The 21,964-nt window shown below is 37.4% G+C and overlaps 1 protein-coding gene across 1 annotated transcript in view; it reads right to left on the reverse strand.

Annotated features, from left to right (window-relative positions):
• TBX20 (T-box transcription factor 20) overlaps positions 1-21,964 on the reverse strand; it is a 79,246-nt gene that overhangs the window by 38,670 nt on the left and 18,612 nt on the right. Inside the window, exon 6 of the mRNA XM_032234518.1 lies at positions 8,964-9,040. Coding sequence (XP_032090409.1) covers positions 8,964-9,040 — 77 coding nt within the window. The remainder of the gene's footprint in view (positions 1-8,963; positions 9,041-21,964) is intronic.

Here is a 21,964-nt window from a genome sequence, read left to right on the forward strand (position 1 = left end):
AGCTGGTGTTGGAAAGAAACTTCCCTCCTGCTCCAGAGAGCCCATGACGGGAGACAAGAGGGAGGCAGGAAGGTTTGAATGCGGGTAAGTGGGCAGTTTGGGGCTGGGTTTTTTTTTCTAAAGGGTTAGGGGTGCAAGGATCTTGTAACTTGACAGCTTTAAGACTTGTGTGCTTCAAAGGCCAGAGTTCAATGAGCCAACATTTTGGTTGCTAAGCAAAAGAATTGTTAAGTGAGTTTCACCACATTTTACAAGTTGGCCTGCCCACCCGGTCACATGACTGCCAAGCCACTCCCACCTGGTCACATGACCACCAAACCACTCTCACAAAACAGGCCACACCTACAGAATTAGTTCTAAAAAGTTTTGAAACCACTAGATAGCAGCAAAGACAGAAAACTAGCTAAAAACTTTTCAATCCTAGGTCAAATCGCTATGGATTCTAGACTTCCTGTAATGTTAAACTCCCATGAATTTAAATGTTCCTTGACTTCAGGTAAGTACAGTATAATGTAAATAAACTGCTTAAGGTGACTTTTCATTCACCAGATAAAACAGGCTCTAATGGGCAAAAGTATTTCTGAAACTATTAATATCTGAGAGTCAAGGAAATAAATCCAACAGAATAATGATAATTATTATTATTATTTATTTGTCAGTGCACAACATAAGGTATGTACAGTGAGATTGGTTAAGCTCCTTAATGAGTCTTCTCTTAAGGCTGGGAGGAAAACGGAACTTATTATGACAAGTTTTAAGAAGCAGGAAGAAGAAGCAACTCATTATTTAGTGAATTGATCTGTTTATGAACAAAACTATTTTAGCTAACAAGAATTCCCAAAGATAACCTGAGCTGATGCACAATGATCTATTTGTACCATCCTAGATAATCCAGTTAATCAATGCTATTTAAACCTGGTGTTCAGCAGATATCTCTATTGCTCATGCCCATTGATAACTCAGTAAGGCACAAAAATAGTGAATTCTGTATTATGTTCAGCATAAAAAAAGAAGTACAATATATCAATACAATGATACCCCCTCCTCTGTTCCTAATTAAAGCACAAAATTGTTTTGTTCTTGCAATATTGCTAATATTTTATGTGCAGTCTTTGTAGAAAAAATGTGAGTAAAGAATGGAGGGAGAATCTTATTGAAGTAATTTATTTGCAGGGACTAGAACTGTACACAAAGGCAATGGCAGTTGCTACTCAGAGGATACTATAATTGAATTATTGCCTTTTTAAGTGATTAAAGACAGTGGCTATATTGGAATTATCTCCAGAAGATCTTATTGTAGAAAGAAAAAGAGAAAAATTGCATTGGTTACATCATGGGTATGAATTATTGTTTGTATTGTGTCTAGTAAAGGAGACAAGTAAAAGAAATAAGCAGTTTTAGAAAATGAATTGTTAAATATACATTGGCCAAGAATTTACAGTTCATCAATTTTAGCAGTTTACATTCCTCACTTCAGATACATTGGCTGCTTTCATGCAACGTTCTCAACATAGTTATTACATTTTCCACCAACCAAGCAACTGAATTTGATTCATATCTTCTTTTGACCCATGAAGCACTAAACAAAAGTTAATACTAACCAAGGATATTGACAACTGCTGCTGCTAAGACTTTGCATCACCTAGTTAGACATGACATGTGAACTATATACAGATATCATAGAATCATATCAAGTATTTTATCAACAATTTATAGCCCACCTCCTTGAGTAAGATGGTCTGAGCAATGAATAAACTTTGTGACAGTAGGATAAAATCATGAATATACATGCATAATGAATGAATATATATTATACACTTGTAGAACTATAAACACTGTTTTAAATATAGTATTTAAATAATATATTTAATTATAGTACCTTGGTGCACAACTTTAAAATCAATTATTTGCAAATGGGAACCAATTCCCTCCAATCTCTACAGTTTCTTGCAAATATTTAATGATGAAATCATCACTGATCTGCTATCAGTTTTCATGAAACAAGGTTTCTTTGTTTATATAGGACTTAAAATTACACAATCCTCCTGTAACAGACACTACTACAATGGTATCCTTTATAAATAAATACAGAAAAATATAAATTACAATCATGTAAATATATTTGCGGCTATAATTCTATGCCCTAAAATATGTCATTGGCACATTCTTCAAAAGGGATGCATTATTGAGTCATTCTCATTGTTAATGATTATACAATACTACTTCAATCTCAGAAAATCGTTAATCTGCAGAATGAAGATACAATGTGTACCAAAATTCTGATTTCATTCCCTGCCAGGTGTTCATATGATTCCTTGGCTGGGTTTGGCTTGGAAGAAGAAACCCAGCTTTTGATATGAGTTTCGGGGCCAGACTAGAAAAGGGTGGGCAGTTTATAAAGCTTCTCTGAGCTTTCCAGGTATCATTGCAGCAAAAAATTAATTCGAACTTAGTTTTATAGTCACAGATATGGAGAATCAAAAATTAACATCTTTATTTCAGATTAGCAATAATAAAGTGATAAAAGATAAGACTTGGGGAAAAAATTTTATTCTGAAAATCATGAATTGGTGAATCAAACTGTTCGATTCCTAGCCTAATGGACCTCTTTAATTCATTTCTGATTGTCAGTATAAGATAGATAAACATAGAAAATTATTATACTGAATAAATATCTCAAAGCTGCTTTTCAAAAGGCACCTGGACTTTCTTAGTTTTTTCCTTGAAAACATTTTGCTTCTCATCTTCAGTTCTGACTTCAAAGATGCTTTTGAAAAGCAACTTGGGGACAAACATTGCCTGGATGCTTGAGAATTTCCATAGACATACTGACCAAATGTTTTTCTACTTGCTATATGTATTTTCATACTAATTTGAATATTTTGAACATAATTCTCCAACTTGAAAAACTATTTCAACTATGAGGGTGCTGAGCTACAAATATTCTCTTTTATGTTTCAACTATGTCTTTGTAGTTTAAATATCTGTAAGCCTTTTAATTTAGTAAACTGTATTTATCTGAAAGATGTGTTAAAGGCATATCAATTTAATCCAATTTTAATGTAAAAGAGGATAAATAATTTGAATTCCTATCCCTATACAGAAGTAAAATAGGGCCATTCTATAATATCATTTATTATTTATCATTTATTTGACTATGAAACTTTGGTGCAAATCATGGATTAAATGAAACAATAAAGAGGGGAAGGCTGTTGTTTCAAGCTAAAGAAATTTGGTTGAATTTGTATTGTGAATAATATGATGTTTATTTACTATCAAATCCATTGAAAACAGAATCCTGAAAATATTAATTATTAGAATTTGATGAGATAGCAATATTAAAATATATTTTCCTCAATCTGGATTTATGATTTATAACTTCCCCTTCAAAATCAGCAGGTCTTTGATGCACCATGAATATTCACCTTTAGATATTCCAATAGTAAAGAATTACACAAGACTACTTCAGACAAGTTGATTCTGGTTTGGTTTGGTTTGGTATAAAAATATAGTTTAATGGGAGGAAATTAGTTCTAACTCGAAAAGGCAAAATAACTATCATAAAAAGGGTATTACTTTTCTGTTCTGACCCCCCCCCCTTTGCTCGTTCACAAATGACAGTCAGACAGAACTTCAAAGGAAATATCTTTATCAGTCCTGGCTCAAGCTGGCTGCGAGCCCAAAAATAAATGTAGATAAAGTCTCTGGCAAAAGGGTACACAGTAAAAGCACAAACAAAAAGCTCTTACAGCAAAACCAGGTTTACAGAAAGAAAGCAAATCACTTATCCAAGTGCCTCTCACGAACAACAAACTACGACCGTTGAACGACGAACCACAAATGTTGATTTCTGCAACTAAGGAATGACACCATCTGTCTTTTATCTGCAGAAGACGACCCTAACGAGCAACAGCTGCTCATTACTCCTGCATCCCGACGCAACTCACAGCAAGCTGCTGCTGAGTCCCTACACTTTTCTATGCATTATCATGTTGAATAGTTGAAAAACAATATTCAGATGGCAAAGAAAAATGGAAAAATTTCTACTTCAGAAAGTTTATTTATTCCCATATGTTGACAGGATATAGAGGATACCAAATGTGAAGTTTTTCCATGAAGCACATCTGTCACAATGTTTAATTTAATTAAATAAATAAGAAATATACAAGTCATGGACACAAATAAAGAATTATAAGGTTAATAATTAATTTGAATATAATATGTTTAGTGAGAATGGAATATACAATATTACAGAAGTTATAAAAATAGAAGTAATAAATAATGTTTCTTGCCCTTTGATTCTCTTTTCTTTGTTTATTGTTATTATTTACTATTGTGAGTTTTTATTTTGGATCAAATTCATAAATTAAATAATTTCTTTAAATAAAATTTGCAGTCATTATCATAAATCCTAAGTATTCTTTAAGCATTTTCATGAAGTAATTTTGCTGAAAACCCAGTGAGACAAGCACCACCTGAACTAGCAAAATGCTACCTAGCACTAAACTGTGTTTTATCTAACCTTCCAGATTTTAAAAAAAATCTATATTGTATATTGTGAGCAGATCCCTCTGGTACCAATCCTATGGGATCTTATCTTAATCTGTTAAATATACGGTATTCAGTAATAAAGAGGAAGGTTTCTGGGGATATTGAAGAGCACTTTCTTTTTTTAATCATTATTTGAAGTAGTCCATAATTAAGCCCTGATATTGACAATATGGCTCAAAAATTCCAAAGTGGAGTTACTTTAAATTAAGATATTAATGAGACTGTAAATTTGAAATGAAACAGTTGAAATTGTTAAAGTCATGTATTTATAAAACCATATTCAATTAAGCTGGAAAAGTGCAATGTCTGTCATCATGTCATAAAAAGATGTGTTTTTCTCTCAAATTTGTTGTAAGGAAGCCCAGCCCATATTGCTGCAGATGGAAGCTGTTTTCAATCAGTTACAAGGAGCAATCCAATTACTAGATGGTTTAGTGCAGTAACTGACTCCAGCCTAATTTAATTTATTTGGGTCTCTAAAGATCATTTGATCTGATTTGCTTCCCTCCCTAAAGACTAGTTAGGGAGGGGACGAGCAGACTTAAATATCTGGAAATTAAATACGAAATTTTGTCCCACATTCACACTATTTAGCTCAACCCAAAGTCTCAATGTCCATGATGAATAAGAGTGGTTTTGCATAACAAAGTAAGCAAGGTAATGTCTCCCAAAAATGGTAATATAAAAGTGTGTTTACCTTAGAAAACCTATTTATAAAATGAGTTTTTTTTTCATTACGAAGGCAACTTAAACATCTACTTTTCAAGGTGGAAAGTCAATCTGCTAACAATCCTTACCAAATCATATAAATGAAATTGATAATATTGCTTGTTTTCAAAAATAGCATTTGAGACCATATTAACTCTGCAAGTTGTCCTCAAGGTCCATCATTCAAGGAATGTATTGAAGTTGTAATCCATTGCTTTTAATATATGCATAGAAAAGACCTCTACTTTAGCTGAAATTTAAAATTAAATAAGATAAACTCCACTCATCACAGGGAGATTGAAGTATTAAATAATAAATACCTGGATGTTTTGAAGCCAATAGCATTTTTATTTATAGCTTTAGCTTATAGAAACCATTTGATACTTTCAGTGAAAATTTAACTTTATAAGGTTTCTTCCTTTTACTTATCTACTTTACATGTATTAATGGCAAGCAATATTTTAAATTCTTGGACTGTAAATAAAATTTAAAAACTATGTTAATTTATTTCAAAGTAGTTACTGGGAATTTATTTATTTGTAGTCTACATTTTAAAGAAATCTTACGCTACTGCTGCCTCTAAAATTATATACTCATTGAAGATTTTGGAAAAATTAGCAGAGGCTTCTAAGCTAGTAATTTATCTTCATTAGAAGCTGAAGGAGGTAGATGAAATCAGTTCTATTTGTGTAATTACTGAAATAAAGTTCTTATCTCCAACTATGCTGGTATGACTTCCTCTGGGAGGGAAAGAATAAATTTCATTCCTACTTCCAGAGACACATAGTAAGGGATGTCCTGTTTAAGGTCTTGGAAAAAATATTTAAAAAACCATTATGTGAAAATTCCAATATGGCTATCAACGATGGAGGCAATGACATATCCAAATACTATAGATCTTAGCAAAATGGTAGGTTATGCAGAACTCTTAGATGAAAAAGGAGAACTAAAGTCAGTACAAGATCTGAAAATACAAGGAATAAATATGGAATGGTGGCCCTATTTACAAATTAAAAGAAGATTCAAAAAAGATCGGGAATAATACGGAATACACGAGAAACAAATCGAATTAGATAAAATATTATTAGGAATGGGAGGAAAAATGATTACTAGATTGTATAATTTTCTTTTAAGATATAAAATGGAGGAAGAGATGGTAAAGGAGACAATGATTAGCTGGGGAAGAAGTTTTGGCCATAATATAGAGTTAGAAAAATGGGATATATTATGGGAAACAAATTATAAATTTACAACGGCAGTAGCTTACAAAGAAAGCCTCTATAAAATGTTTTATAGATGACATTTGCCTCCAGCGAGATTTGTCAAAATATACCCAAATTTATCCCCCAAATGTTAGAGATGTAGCCACAAGTCTGGAACTTTTTACCATATGTGATGGATGTGCCCCTTCACAAGGAAATACTGATGCAAAATTCAAAAATGGTTGGAAGAAATTACAGAGTGAAAAATAGCACTGAAACCAGAAGCATTCTTATTAGGACTAGACCAAAAAATGGATAAACACTCTCAATACATAATCATAAACATACTCAATGCAGCCAGGATTGCTTTCGCACAAAACTGGGGGGGGGGGATCAATACATCCGCAGATGAAATAATAATTAGCAAAGTACTCAAATATGCAGAGATGGACAAAATGACAATAGAACTAAAAGAAAGAGAAGAATTGGATTTTTATAAAATATGGAATAAAATTTATAAATGGCTAGAAAACAGAAGCCAAAACAGAAAATAGAGAATGCAAATATATGGCGATATAAATAATAAATATTATTATAAGTGTTAGCCCTACTGTTGCTATATTATAGGACAAGGTTAAAGCAATAGGAAGGAAATGCAGAATGGAGAATTATAAAAGCTAAACAGGAAAGCTGATACAGAAGGCTGTATAATTACTTTATATTGTTATCTATGTTTTGTGTTTTGTTTGTTTTTGTGGTGTTTTTCTTTCCGTTTTTAAAGATTAAAACATTCAATAAAAAAAGAAATAAAGATCTTGGCTGTTCTATTTCTATAAAGCAGTAACAAGTATTTGAAAGAATCTGAAACTACTATCTGATGATCCAAAAATATGGTTAATAAAAAGATTATATTTTAAATATATTATAGATTTTAAAGAATGCTCATATACAGTTCTGTGATATCTTTGGATGCAACTGAGAACATTACCTTATAAGATTTGGGTTTGTCACGTTTTAGTCTAAAATCTATACAATAAAAACCACTGTTTCTTAGCTAATTCTGGAATCAATTAAGACATCAAGAATTATGAACTTTTTATAAATGGGCATGCTGCAGAAAGATTCAACACTTTTTAAAAAGCTTATCTAAACACATATTCAAAGCTGCTGCATGAATTCACCTCTGTTATTCTTAAAGAAAACTACTGTATTGTCTTCAAGACAGCTTCTGGAAGTACAGTAGCTTAATATTTTGGGATATGTGCTATGCATATAAAGCATCTTCTTCCAATGCCTCTAATGTTACCCAAAAAAGCTTTTACATGAGTACAATACATGTGTGGAAGAATGGAAGCCTCTTCCAGCTCTTGAAGTGACTAGAAGATATAAAATACCAAACTGACCTGTTGACTTCCTACTTCAGGAAAACTGTTTTCTCAATGACATCAAACACTTGAATCAAAACAGGGGTGGGTTGCTGCCAGTTCTAACCTCTTCTATAGAAGAGGTTCCACAAATCTACAGTGCCATTTAGAACTGGTTCCAGCTCCCTCCCCCCACCCGTCCGCACATCATCAAGATGAAGAGCAAGAGGAGGAATTCTGGGAGTTGAAGTCCACAAGTCTTAAAGCTATCAAGTTTGAACATCCCTGGGGTTTTTTTTCTAAAGGGTTAGGGGTGCAAGGATCTTGTAACTTGACAGCTTTAAGACTTGTGTGTTTCAAATACCAGAGTTCCTGAGCCAACATGACTGGAGGAGGAATTCTGGGAGTTGAAGTCCACAAGTCTTAAAGCTATCAAGTTTGAACACCCCTGGGGTTTTTTTTTCTAAAAGGTTAGGGGTGCAAGGGTCTTGTAACTTCACAGCTTTAAGACTTGCGTGCTTCAAATATCAGAGTTTCTGAGCCAACATTTTGGTTACTAAGCAAGAGCGTTATTAAGTGGGTTTCACCACATTTTACGAGTTGGCCATGCCCACCCAGTCACATGGCCAGCAAGCCACTCCCACCCGGTCACATGACTGGCAAGCCACTCCTACCCGGTCACATGGCTGGCAAGCCACTACCACAAAGCAGGCAAAACCTACAGAAGAGGTTCTAAAAAATTTTGAAACCCACCACTGAATCAAAGCCAAGTACTTTCTTACATAGTATCACAAATTGGCAATCATGTCACTTAAAATATATTGATTAGCTTGCCCTCACTTGTCCTTTATTCACACATACAGATAAACAGATTACATAAAAATAGCTAAGATGCATCAGTGAACACATTCTTATTGCTTAACCATGGAGAATCCATTTACAGAGAACACTTTGCTGCTCAGCTGCTTAGAAGTAACTTTCTATCACAACTTATTGAGCGTATTCATGATGTGTCACTTCTTTGAAAATGTTTCCTGGGAAAACTTGGAAGATTTATAGCGAAGGCCAGAAATGATAGATGGGGACAATTTAGAATTCCCTATAGAATCTATCCATATATACAATAGATCCTCATTACCTCTCAATATCTGTGAGTCTGGAAGAATCCCTGAATCCTTTAGCAAATGGGTTGCTGTCAATTTTCAGCTTGGTTATCTAAAAACAGAAAGAGATGAGAAAATCTTACAGCATATAGCAATGTTACTTAAACAAATCCATCTGTGGTTGAATTGTAGCATTTTTCATCACAGAAACTGATTAGCATATTATGTCTTGATGCTAGAATTGTAAGGAAACTTGCTCATTTCATTCACGATCTTGTAGCTAGAATAGTTGTATAGAATAGAGATACAGTTTAGTCTTATTTAATCTTGCAAAGAGTTAACCCCTTAAAACAATAAAGATTATTCATCCTGATTAAAGCAATCTATATTTCAGTGAGTCTATTTCTAAATCATTCAGGAAGACACTACAAACTGCTTGGTTCTTTAAGCCTTTGGAAAATAGCAGGCTGTTGCCAAGAATATTGATTAGAAGTTGATTATTTTCTGCTGGAGTTCTTTTGATTTTATTGTTTTTTTTAGGAATCAGAATTGAATTGTTTTGTAGTTTTGTTCTGTTTTACTTGTTTTTATCAGTTTTTATTATTGTTAATCTCTTGGAATCTTATGGAATGGGGTAATGTATAGTATATGCAATAAATGCAATTTTTAAAGCACATTTTGAAACAAGTATTAGAGATGCATTCCAAATATGGAAATGTGGTTGTGCATAGTTGACAATTAACTGAAATATGTGCTCTGGATTTTCCATGAGTTCAACTCCACTCTGCTATTATTAAAACTCAGTACAATACACACTGTGCTATCTTCGCACATGTTTGAAAGATTTTCCTTTAAATTATTTTAAAGAATTACTAGCATTATGAAAAGTATTTTAATGAAATGTTACATGTGCTTAAACTATCCAAATTTCTTTTACTCAAACCAAACATAAAAAACAGCCTTTGTTTAGGAAAAACATTCAAGCTATTTTACAGAAACCATAAAGTTTCATAAATTTAGCCCTCCCCAAATTTTAGCAAGGCATTGTGAAAAGGTTTAGCATATTTTTGCTCCATTTATAAATCAGTGTAATATAACTGAAACTCAGAACAGTTATTCTTTGGATCCAGCCATTCTAAGTAACTACCGTCCAGTCTCCAACCACCTCTTGGGAAGGTTGTTGAGAAAGTGGTGGCCTCTCAGCTCCGGCGGTCCTTGGATGAAACCGATTATCTAGACTCCTTTCAGTCTGGATTCAGGCCTGGCTACAGCATGGAAACTGCTTTGGTTGCACTGATCGATGATCTCTGGAGAGCCAGGGACAGGGGTCATGCCTCCGTCCTAGTGCTCCTTGACCTCTCAGCGGCCTTCAATACCATCGACCATGGTATCCTTCTGTGACAGTTGCGAGAGGTGGGGGTGGGAGGCACCGTTCTTCAGTGGTTCTCCTCCTACCTCTTGGACAGGTCGCAGTCGGTGTTGGTTGGAGGGCAGAGGTCGACCCCTAGGCCCCTTAAGTATGGGGTGCCTCAGGGTTTGGTCCTGTCCCCCCTCCTGTTTAACATCTACATGAAGCCACTGGGTGAGATCATTCAGCGGCACGGGATAAAATACCACCAATATGCGGACGATACCCAGTTGTATCTGTCCGCCCTGTGCCAACTCAATGAAGGGGTTGACGTGATGTGTCAGTGCCTGGAGGCTGTTAGGGTCTGGATGGGTGTAAACAAGCTTGCACTCAATCCTGACAAGACCGAGTGGCTTGTGTTTTTCCCTCCCAATAATTGGCCTTGTATTCCAACTCTCAGGCTGGGGGGTGAAATTATAAGCCCCTCAGACAGGGTTCGCAATTTGGGAGTCCTCCTGGATCCACAGCTGACTTTAGAACACCATTTGTCAGCTGTGACCAGGGGGACATTTGCCCAGGTTTGCCTGGTGCACCAATTGCGTCCCTACCTGAACCGGGAGGCACTCAGAACAGTCACTCACACCCTTGTGACCTCAAGACTGGACTACTGTAATGCGCTCTACATGGGGCAACCCTTGAAGAGCATTCGGAGACTTCAGCTTGTCCAGAATGCAGCCGCGCGAACGATTGTGGGTGCACCCCGGTACACCCACATCATACCTATCCTCCGCGAGCTGCACTGGCTGCCTATTGGACTCCGGACGTGCTTCAAGGTGCTAGTCGTTATTTTAAAGCCCTACATGGTATCGGACCTGGGTACTTGAGAGACCGCCTCCTGCCAATTACCTCCCTATGACCAATGAGATCCCACAGATTAGGCCTCCTCCGGATTCCATCTGCTAGCCAATGTCGACTGTCGACCACCCGGAGGAGGGCCTTCTCTGTGGCTGCTCTGGCACTCTGGAACAATCTCCCCATGGAGATTCGGACCCTCACCACCCTTCCGGCTTTCCGCAAAGCCGTTAAGACCTGACTGTTCCGGCAGGCCTTGGGCTGATGAGTTCCCGGCACCACTCGAATTGTGTGGCTGCTGAGAGTTTTTTAATCCGTTTTCTGAATTTTTTTTGTCTTGTTTTGTTTTCTTTGTATTGTCCCCATTCCCTTTTGGTTTGTTAGTCGCCCTGAGTCCCTCTGGGAATAGGGCGGCATACAAGTTTAATAAACTGAAACTGAACTTAAACTGATTCAATGCTAAAATGCACCAGAAACAGATCAGGTTAATTGATCCAACCAACTATACTCTTCCATGTAGAGAATGTCTACAAAGTGGTGAATTGAAACATTAAACAAAAACAGAATTGAATTACCGGTACCTGGAATATAATGTACTTTAAGACCACTATAGTAAAGGTAAAGGTTCCCCTCACACATATGTGCTAGTCGTTCCTGTCTCTGGGTGGTGGTGGTGCTCATCTCTATTTCAAAGCCGAAACACTGTCTGAAGACTTCTCCATGGTCATGTGGCCAGCATGACTAAACACTGAAGGTGCATGGAACCCTTTTACTTTCCCACTAAACTGGTCCCTATTTTTTTCTACTTGCATTTTTACATACTTTCAAACTGCTAGGTTGGCAGAAGCTGGGACAAGTAATGGGAGCTCACCCTGTTACACGGAGCTAGGGATTTGCACTGCCAAACTGCCGACCTTTCGGATCGATAAGCTCAGCATCTTAGCCAATGAGCCACTGTGTCCCTTCAAGACCACTATACGGAGAAGTAATTTCTCAGCTCCTTGGGGATAAAGAGGTAATTTTCCAAACATAGTATCTGGCCATATAAATGCAAATAATTGCCCATGTTGTGTGTTCAAAAAACCACACAGAGGTGGGAATAATATAAAAAATGGTGTTGCATTATCATTATCAGTATTTAATTAATTATTAGTTATTCAATTGTTTTATAAATAAAGACTTTTCTATAAAAGAGATGATAAATAAGCTATTGCTGAATAGAATTTCCTGTTCACTTACTAGGGAAAATTAACAGTTTATCTTATAGTAAAATTCAATTTGCATTTAGAAAAGGAAGCAGTTTGGTTAATGCTGTTAGATAAAAGATCACTGGCAGGAATAGTCAACACCCCAGAAGACAAGCTCAGAATTTAAAAAGATCTTGACAAACTTGAACAATGGGACCTATCCAACAAATGAATTTTAATGTGGAGAAAAGCAAAGTTTTACATTTAGGTAGGGAAAAAATCAAAGATATAAGTACAGATTAGACGAGACCTGGCTCAAAAACAGTAGCTGTAGGTGGGACCTTGGACTCCTAGTGAATGATCACTTAAATATGAGCCACTAGTATGCAGCAGCAGCCAAACAAGCTAATGCAATCCTGGGTTGTATACACAGAGACATAGAATTAAAATCACATGAAGTACTAGTACCACTTTATAAAACCCTTGTAAGACCACACCTGGAATACTGCAACCAATTTTGGTTACCATACTACAAAACAGATGTTGAGACTTTGGAAAAATTTCAGAGAAGAGAAACTAAGAGGATCAAAGGCCTGGAGACTAAAACATACGAAGAATGGCTGCAAGCTAGTCTAAAGAAAAGAAGAACTAGGGGTCATATGATAGCAGTATTCCAGTATTTGAAGGGCTGCCACAAAGAAGAGGGGATCAAGTTATTGACCAAAGCACCAGAGAGAGAGCAGGACCAGAAACAATGGTTGGAAACTAATCAAAGAGAGAAGCAAGCTATAATTAGGGAGAAACTTCCTAATGAAGAACTATGAGGACAGTTAACCAGTGGAAGAGCTTGCCTGAAGAAATCGTGGGCACTCCATCACTGGATGTTTTTAAGAAGGGGGCTGGACTAGAAGACCTCCAAGGTCTCTTCCAGATCATTCTAGTCTATAATATACAGACATTTTTTATGAAGCCACACTTAAAAGGGAAAGGGAAAAAAATCAGTTCCTATATAAATGAAGAAAGCATTTCCAGGAACGTTTGTCAAAATGAAAGTTGACCTACAATTCAACTCTCTTACTGTATAGTGGCTTGACTGTTTAAACAAATGTCTGACCTTTAAATCTTAAATGTGAGATAGTTTGTTGAAAGTGTAATATATTTAGCTCTTATCTAATAACCCGAATAAATGTAATCATCCTCTTTAAAACCAGCACTGAAAGAAATGGTTAAAAAAAATAAGAGAGGTTCCATCTTCATTAGTCATAGATACTATGACAGAATCAATCTCCAATATTTTCCCAATTTCCATTGGGAAATTCAACAGTATTTATGTTATGTGCTTCAGAATAAAAATAACACTTCTAAAAACTGCTATATCGATGTACAAGCCTAGTGTTCTACAGAATCTGTACATGCAACAGCAGTGGCTGACTAGACTTTATAAATAAATAAATAAATAAATAAATAAATAAATAAATAAAGTGTGTGTGTGTATATATGTGTGTGTGTATGTATGTATGTATGTGTGTGTGTGCATATATGTGTGTATGTATGTATGTATGTATGTATGTATGTGTGTGTGTGTGTATATATATATATATATATATATATATATATATATATATATATATATATATATATATATATATATATAAACCTAATCCATCAAGATAATCCAGATGTAGAAACTGTATTAATTTACGCTGCCCAGAATGACCATATAAATTTGAGTAAACAGACAGACTTCAGAACTGAATTAGACTCCAAAATGCTATAGTAGCAGATGTTCAGGACTACCTTTCTTATTCTCCCACTTTTCAGGCATATTAATATTATAATTCCCAGAATTTCAAGCCATAGCATGAGCAGTAGACTTCTGGGATTTATACTCCCATCACTTGTAAACAACAGCAGTTTGTAAAAAAAGTTCCATTGTAAACCTTCATTAGGAAAGGACAGCGTACATCAGGAAAGAACTTTTCCCCCCAGTATTTAATTCATTAACGTTGTGGGTTTCCTAGGAGGAAGAATAAATGGATTTTACTGTTTCTTTTTGTTGTGGTATTAAAAAGATATGTCTGACTTTGGATAGCTGAACTGGAGGCAAAAGCATTATATTTGCTTTGCCTCAAATATGAAAACTTAATCTGAACATAGCTAGAAACTTGAACTTAAATACTTACATAATGGTGTAGCCTTGTGACATAAGACATAAAGTGCATATTTACTCACTTTATTGCTCACTTGTTATTCATAGTAACAACTATGGTTTCAAGCAGAGCCTGCTCCAAGTTAAATATGGGGCAACTTACTCCTGAGTATATATGCATAATGAAGCCCTATTTGTATATTGACTAGGAGGTGAGTCTAGACTTTGCTGAATTACAGTGCCTCTCATTCTTGCGTTTTCCAGGCTACTGAGATTTTGAGTGGAGTGACATTTGAAGAAACATGATTTTCCATCTGCCCTGAGTTACACTAAAATGGAGTTTCCTATTATTTAGGCAGTACCTTTATTTAAAATCTGTGAATTTTCTATAACACTTGTTAAAAGAAACAATAAATCAAGCATCAACTTAGAAAATGCACCTTTAATTTCTAATATTTATACTTAGGCTACAAAACCCAACAAATTGAAATAATATATCTGCATCATGGAAACCTGGATGAAACTCAGTTCAATAACAAATACTTCAATCCCAAACTGCTAAAACAAGAAAAATTCAAAGAAAAATTAATGCCATGGAAAAGAAAATAATTTTGAAGGTCTTCCTAAAAACCATAAATGACAACAAGGATTGATCTTGAAAGACACAACTTGCAGGAAAGTCTCCCTCCCTATTGTAGTTCACATTCTGAAACAAATTCAAAGAAGCAGAAATTATATAAGTACTTAATAAAAAAGAGATCAAATTGTGAATAAACAGAATAAAAGTCAATGATATTTTAAGAATAACGGGTGGAAATAGAAATGAATTCTAATTTAGGATTATGTCTGCCTTTGGATTTCATAGGACTCTTGAAACTTGGATAGGACAATGTTCCTGGTCACTAGCAGGATTACCAGATGCGGTGCACGGGTTTTATTTCCAAGAACAGATATTGTCAGTCTTCCAATAAATCAAGGAAGAAACATGACCAGATGAGCCAATTCTATTGTATTGGTCAGGATACTTTAACAGAATCTTGCAAGTCTAAAAGTCTACCTGGCCCATTGTAGGGGAGGGGCCTGTTTGTTCTATACCATTAAGCAACTGTGGATTCCCTCCCTGTTCAATTGTTTCCTATTGCTTCCCAGGTAGCATCTTCTTTCCTCTTCATTCAGTATCTGTTCTTGGAAACAAAACTAGTGCTATAAACTAGTATGTTACTTTACTGTATGCTAACTTCTTTATATTATTTAAATGATAATATATTTAAATATACTTAAAATACAATGTGTAAGGAGAGGATATAATTGCCCAAGGACAAATAATAGTCAGGTTGCTATCCCTACCTTAGAAATCAGAGATGCTCAGTTAAACCTTTAGGTTTAATCATTAAGATTTGGTTTTTAATCCCACGAGCATCCTTATGCTCTTCTTTGAACAAGTTTATCTAAATCTTTTTAAAAAAATATATGAATTCTATAACTAATATCAATGTGAGTTCTGGCCAATGGAGAAAAGAGAGGGACTACTTCTTTTAATGACTTGGAAACAGACTCTCTATTGATATAGTAGACATTACATATGCATTTGTAATAGCTATGTCTAATTACTATCTCATATTAGTTTGTGGGATCAACTACAGTTTCAGGAACATAATGTAGTGAAATCAATGGCTAAAAGGAAGAAGGCCTGGGGTTGGGTGGGGAGTTAAAATATATTGCAGTTTGGATGCTATAAGTGGAAGGAACCATAGGAGGTCAAACAATGAACTCTCTATCTAGCTTTCTAAGGAGAAAGCAGGCAGTCTTGCAAGTTTCTTGTGTACAGTTAAGTCAACAATAAAGAAACCTCTTCAACTGAGCTACCGTATTTTTTGGAGTATAAGATGCACCTTTTTCCCTCAAAAAAGAGGCAGAAAATCTGGGTGTTTCTTATACACTGAATACAGCATTTTTGCCTCCTGAAACCCCTTCACCAAAATGGCCATGCATAGCCTTTAGGAGCCTTGCAGAGTTCTCCTGGGGGTTGGGGAGGGCAGAAATGAGTGAAAAATGGGCCGGTTTTTTTGCTCACTTTTGCCCCCCTCCCAGCCCCTAGGAGCACTCTATAAGCCTCCTAAAGCCCATTCATGGCATTTTTTGAAAAAAAAACAGGCCCATTTTCATGAAAAAGGGCCATTTTTGGGAGGTCTGCAGAGTGCAAAATTTTTTTATTTTAATCTGCCTTTTCAAAACCTTGGTGTGTCTTATACTCTGGTGCATCTTATAGTCCAAAAAATATGGTATTTTGATTGTTTGCATCTTACAATATTCACACACAGTATTCCCAAATCTTGTATCTCCATCCTATATTTGGGCATCTGATTTCTTTTTGCTAAGAATTTAGGCATTTCAGTCTGGAAAATTTGATAGATATTCCTTCTGAGATATTAATGAAAATATTAATATTTCCAGATCTAGAATATAGAACGGCTCCAGAACAGCTGCCCACTTCCTCTAAAGTCTCACTAATGCTATGTATGTGAATGAGTAAGCCAAGCTTTAGTCTGGAGTAATACAGGGTACCATTTCCTCCTTCATCTATATTGTGTATGCTGCCTCTCTTTGTAATAAAAAACCTCAGACTTGTCTATATTAACAAGGTCCTGGAAAAGTCTGCCTCTTTTAGCTATAAGCAGTGGTCTTCTGATTCTCTAAAAACACCTCCACAAATGACTAGGATGCATGTACACCTTCAGTATCCAAGAAAGTCAGGCATGCTCCTTCAGTATCCAAGAAAGAAAAACCCCAACTCCGCTTGAATCACAAATGGTGCATCCATGTCTGGGTGTTTCAAAACAGGTTCAGCTGCAAACAGTCACTTCAACTTCTAGAAAGCTGATTGACATTCCATAGTCCAGTTCAGATGCTTACCAGGCCTAGGTTTAGCCTCTCCTTTTGATTTCAGGAGATTCATTGGCAGTGCAAATGAGGGGATAAATTGATGGTAGAAATTAGCAAACCCCCCAAAACTTTGTAGTTGCTTGCAGGTGCGAGGAGCTGTCCACTCAGTAACAGCTTGGACTTTCCCCGGGTCCATCTCAAAGCCTTCATGGGAAATATGATAACCCAAATAATCAATTATCTCCTGATGAAATTCACACTTAGACAATTTAGCATAAAGTTCAGCGGCCGGAAGTTTTTTGAGGACCGAGCACATCAAAGTCACATATTCTTCACATGTTTCCTTGTAGATAAGGATGTCGTCAAGGTAAACCAATACCCGGGTGTACAAGTGTTCATGCAACACTTCATTTAATTGCATGAAGACCACTGGCGCCCCCTGAAGTCCAAATGGGAGTACTCTAAACTGGAAATATCCCAAAGGCAGTTTACCACTCATCTCCCCCCTTTATTCTGACTCTGTAGTAGGCTTCTCTTAAGTCTAACTTCATGAAAATTTTCCCTTTATGCAAATGGGCTAACATGTCCTTCATGAGGGGTAGACAGTACATGTTTTCCATTCAAATGGCATTCAGGTTCTTATAGTTGACACATAGCTGAAAGGAGCCATCTTTTTTCTCTCTGAATAAGATGGGTGCGGCCACCTGTGGTCTGGTGGGTTGTATGAACCCCCTTTTTAAATTTTTGTCAATGAAATTTTGTAATTCCTCCATCTCACATGGCGTTATTGAATAAATCTGAGGGTTAGGGAGTTTTTCCCCTGGGAGGATCTCAGTGCTGCAATCAGTGGAACAGTGAGGAGGTAATTTTTCAGAAGCCCTTTTGCTGAAAACCTCTCTGAGATCCCCATATTCTTTGGGGATTTTTTCCTCTCCCACAATTTTCTCATGCGTGACAACTGCTAAGTCCGTTGCAGCTATGGCTAGGTGGGAAGTCTTTCTCTTCCCCTCTGTTCCTTTAGCTGAATGGATGCGTAATCACCCTTTCCACCAGTTCATATGAGGGTTCCATTTCCACAGCCAAGGTAATCCCAGTACGAGGAGCCATTCCATCCCTGGTGCCACGATGAAACTCAGGATTTCTTGGTGGTCCCCAATCCACATCTCCACTGGTTCAATTACAAAATGGGCCGGCCGCCCAGCAATTGTCCCATCCACTGGCAAAAGACAATGGTTTCATAGTTCTCAGTCTTAGACCCATTTTCTCTACCATCTCCAGGTTGATTACACATCGGGTGCATCCAGAGTCTAAAAGGGCCAGCATCTTCCCCTGGGCTCCAGTTGAGGGTACTTTTAATTCTATTGGGATGGTCATGGGGCCCAATCGGGGACTTACCAAATGGTCATCATCTGAGTCAGTTTCATTTTCTCCCACAGAAAAGGAGGGTTCCTTCTTCTCCTGGTCTGGTGGAAGGACATCGGCATCTCCCAGGCCTTCCAGGGCAGTTTCACAGCATCTCCCTAGCTGCCAGCCAGGTTCCTTCCCACCAGCCGGGGTCAGTTTTGGCCATGTCTAGTGTAGCAGTTGGGCTCCTGATGCTCCTCCTTTCCTGCTCTTGGTGCCTCCACAGACCACCCCTGCATATGCACAGGCAGTTCATGAAACTCCTGTGTGTACTCAGCCACAGGCTTCCCCTCCTGGATTAAGGATTTCCTCCTGCTCCTTGTCTTTTGATTTAGGAGAGGATCATCAAAGCATTTCCTCAGGGCTGTCATAAATCCCTTGTAATCCCTCAGCAGGAGGGAATCATCATTATGCAAAGCTACCATCCAGGCAGCCTCTTTGCTTTCCAAAGCCATAGTAACACTTCTCACTTTGGCAACTTCTGATGGGAAATCCTCACCATACTTTTGCATGTAATCCCAAACTTGGACTTAAAAAAAACCCCAGTTCTTTGGGATCTCCTCTGTACTTCCCTCCAAGAGGAGGAACATTTGTAATTCATTGCCTTGGGCAGTTTACCTCCCTTCTTGGGGGAGTTTGAACTGGGGCCCCTCCCCATTGCCCAGCTCCGGTAGCCATTCCCAGGGATGTTTCAGAGCTAGCCAGGTCTTCATCTCCCCCCTCCGCCTGCTCGGCTAATCCACTCTCCCTTTCAGCAAGACTCACATGGAAGCATCATTGTTCCCAAGCCTTCTGAAGAAGGTGTAAAGCATGGGTGATCATGAAATCCTCTCCTTCAGCTGCCCGCCAGTCATCCTCTTGTTTTCGGCTGGTTGTGACCCTTGCCATCATCTTCTCCTGTTCGCTGCAGGGGTTAGACATTTGGGTGCTCCCCCCATGGAAGCTTTTAACTCTGGGATGGGTGCAAGCTGAGATCTTGCTTAATGTCAGGCATGCCTCCTTCAGTATCCAAGAAAGAAAAACCTCAATTCCATTTGAATAGAGATAAAGTACTTTTACTAGGTATGAACTGAAAGCAGTGAAAAGAAAAGCAAGATATGAGCCAAAAAGGTGTGAACAATACATATCAAATGATTACCCAGCCCCCACTCCAAATGCCCCAGCCCAGTGTCCAAGCACCAACTCCCTAAGGTTTCATGTGGGGGTGCATCTTCAAAAGGCCTCATCAGGTTGGTATGCAAGGCAGTTGGCCTTGACCAAGACCAAACATCGGCCATTAGCATGCATAGAAGATGGTGAGAACAAAACTCCTTTCTACATACTCCTCCAGTACCATATAATTCCCTTCCCAAATACTATGCCCCACCCTCCCCGATTCTATGGCAGCCAATTGCAAACAAGCAAAGCAGAGGCTGACACCCAGGATCAGAGAAGATTATTCTGACATAGCTTACGATGTATGTCAAAAACTATTTGGGGAGTTTTCAAATTAGGAGGGAGAAGGAAAAAAACATCCTTGATTCCAAAGCTGCCTTTGGAGTGTTTCAGTTAAATTAGCTCAAAAGAAGGCATTCACTATATCCATTGATAAAACCCTTCCTGGGCCATTCTAGAAAATTGCTTGAAATATTAAAGAAGACAAAAAGAATTCTAAATATGTTTAGCAAAATGAAGAATTCAGCAATTCTATAATCTCCAGTCTAGCGAAGGTCCATAGATTTTAATTTTATGAGGAATTCATTAAATTATTATACCTCAGGCCACCTCCCTTTCAGTTTCACCCTAATCTCTATGGCATTAATAGGCTAGATCAGGATGTCAAATTTAATTTCATTGAGGGCCACATCAGAGTTTTGTTTGACCTTTGGGGGGAGAGTGGTCAGGATGGGCATGGCCAACTTGACCTCGTGTCGGGGTGCCTGTGGTGACCCAAGGACTCTGCCAGCGAAAATAGAGTATGGCCCTCCTGAGCTCTGTTTTCACTGGCCAAGGTCTACAGGAGGCTGTTGCAGCAGAAAATGGAGCTTGGGAGGGCCACGTGTAGCATTCCCAAGCTCCATTTTTACACTATGGGCTGGTCCTTTGCTGTTTCTTGGGTTGCCCCATGGGCCAGTTCTAAGCACCCCATGGGCCGCATCCAGGATGCAGGCCTTGAGTTTGACACCCCTGGGCTAGATGGATAGCATTTGTGCTGGTTTAGAAACAACCACAGTCAATGCAAATATATAGTATAAGGTAGTTTTGAAAGCTGGATTGATTTTTCTTGCTGCAATGCAGCTTTTTGAAGCCAGAGTAGAACTGATGATTTCTTTCCAGTGCCCTAATTTGGTTGAGTTTCTAGGTGGTGTATTTTTTCATTGGACTCAAGAAACTCAAATCAGCCTCCTTCTCTCTGTAGAAAAACACAATTCAACTATTGCAGCTTCATAGTAAACTATCCAAATCTAGCAGATGGATAGATTAGATTGAACACATGGAAGAAATATTTCAATATTCTTATTCTCAATAACTACCAATCAGCTTCATAGTAAACTATGCAAATCTAGCAGATGGATAGATTAGATTGAACACATGGAAGAAACATTTCAATATTCTTATTCTCAATGACTACCGATCAGTTTCATTATTCTATTTAGAGAGGAAGAGATAAAACAACTGCAGTGTGGAATCAACCTCAGAGATGGTGAGTTACATCAAATAAACTTGTGGTTTATTTGATGGGTGCCTGGAGAATCTCCAAAACAGCAATAGGAATAACACTTAGACATATACTGTTTCACAGTGCTTTACATCCCTCTTTAAATGGTTTACAGAGTCAGCATATTACCCACAACAATCTGGGTCCTCATTTTATTGACCTCAGAAGGATGGAAGGCTGTCAACCTTGAGCTGGTGAGACTCGAACTGCCAAACTGCTGGCAGACAGCAGTCAGCAGAAGTAGCCTGGAGTAGTGCATTCTAACCACTGCGTCACTGTGCACATAATTCTACCATTTGTTCCTTAGGCTGGTCTTCTGAGGAGCATAATGATGAATGTGGACTGGTAGTTATCCTTAGATACTGTTAACTTTTATTTGAAACAAAATAAACTATATGTTACATGCATTTCAACATTGTGTTCTGTAGTATCCATCAACAAATGGGCAATGTCCAAATGTGTAAGGACTGTAACTTTTAAATTTTCCTACCAGCTACTTAAGAGTCCTGAAGGTT

The sequence above is a fragment of the Thamnophis elegans genome, chromosome Z, assembly GCF_009769535.1.
Source record: "Thamnophis elegans isolate rThaEle1 chromosome Z, rThaEle1.pri, whole genome shotgun sequence".
NCBI lineage: Eukaryota > Metazoa > Chordata > Lepidosauria > Squamata > Colubridae > Thamnophis > Thamnophis elegans.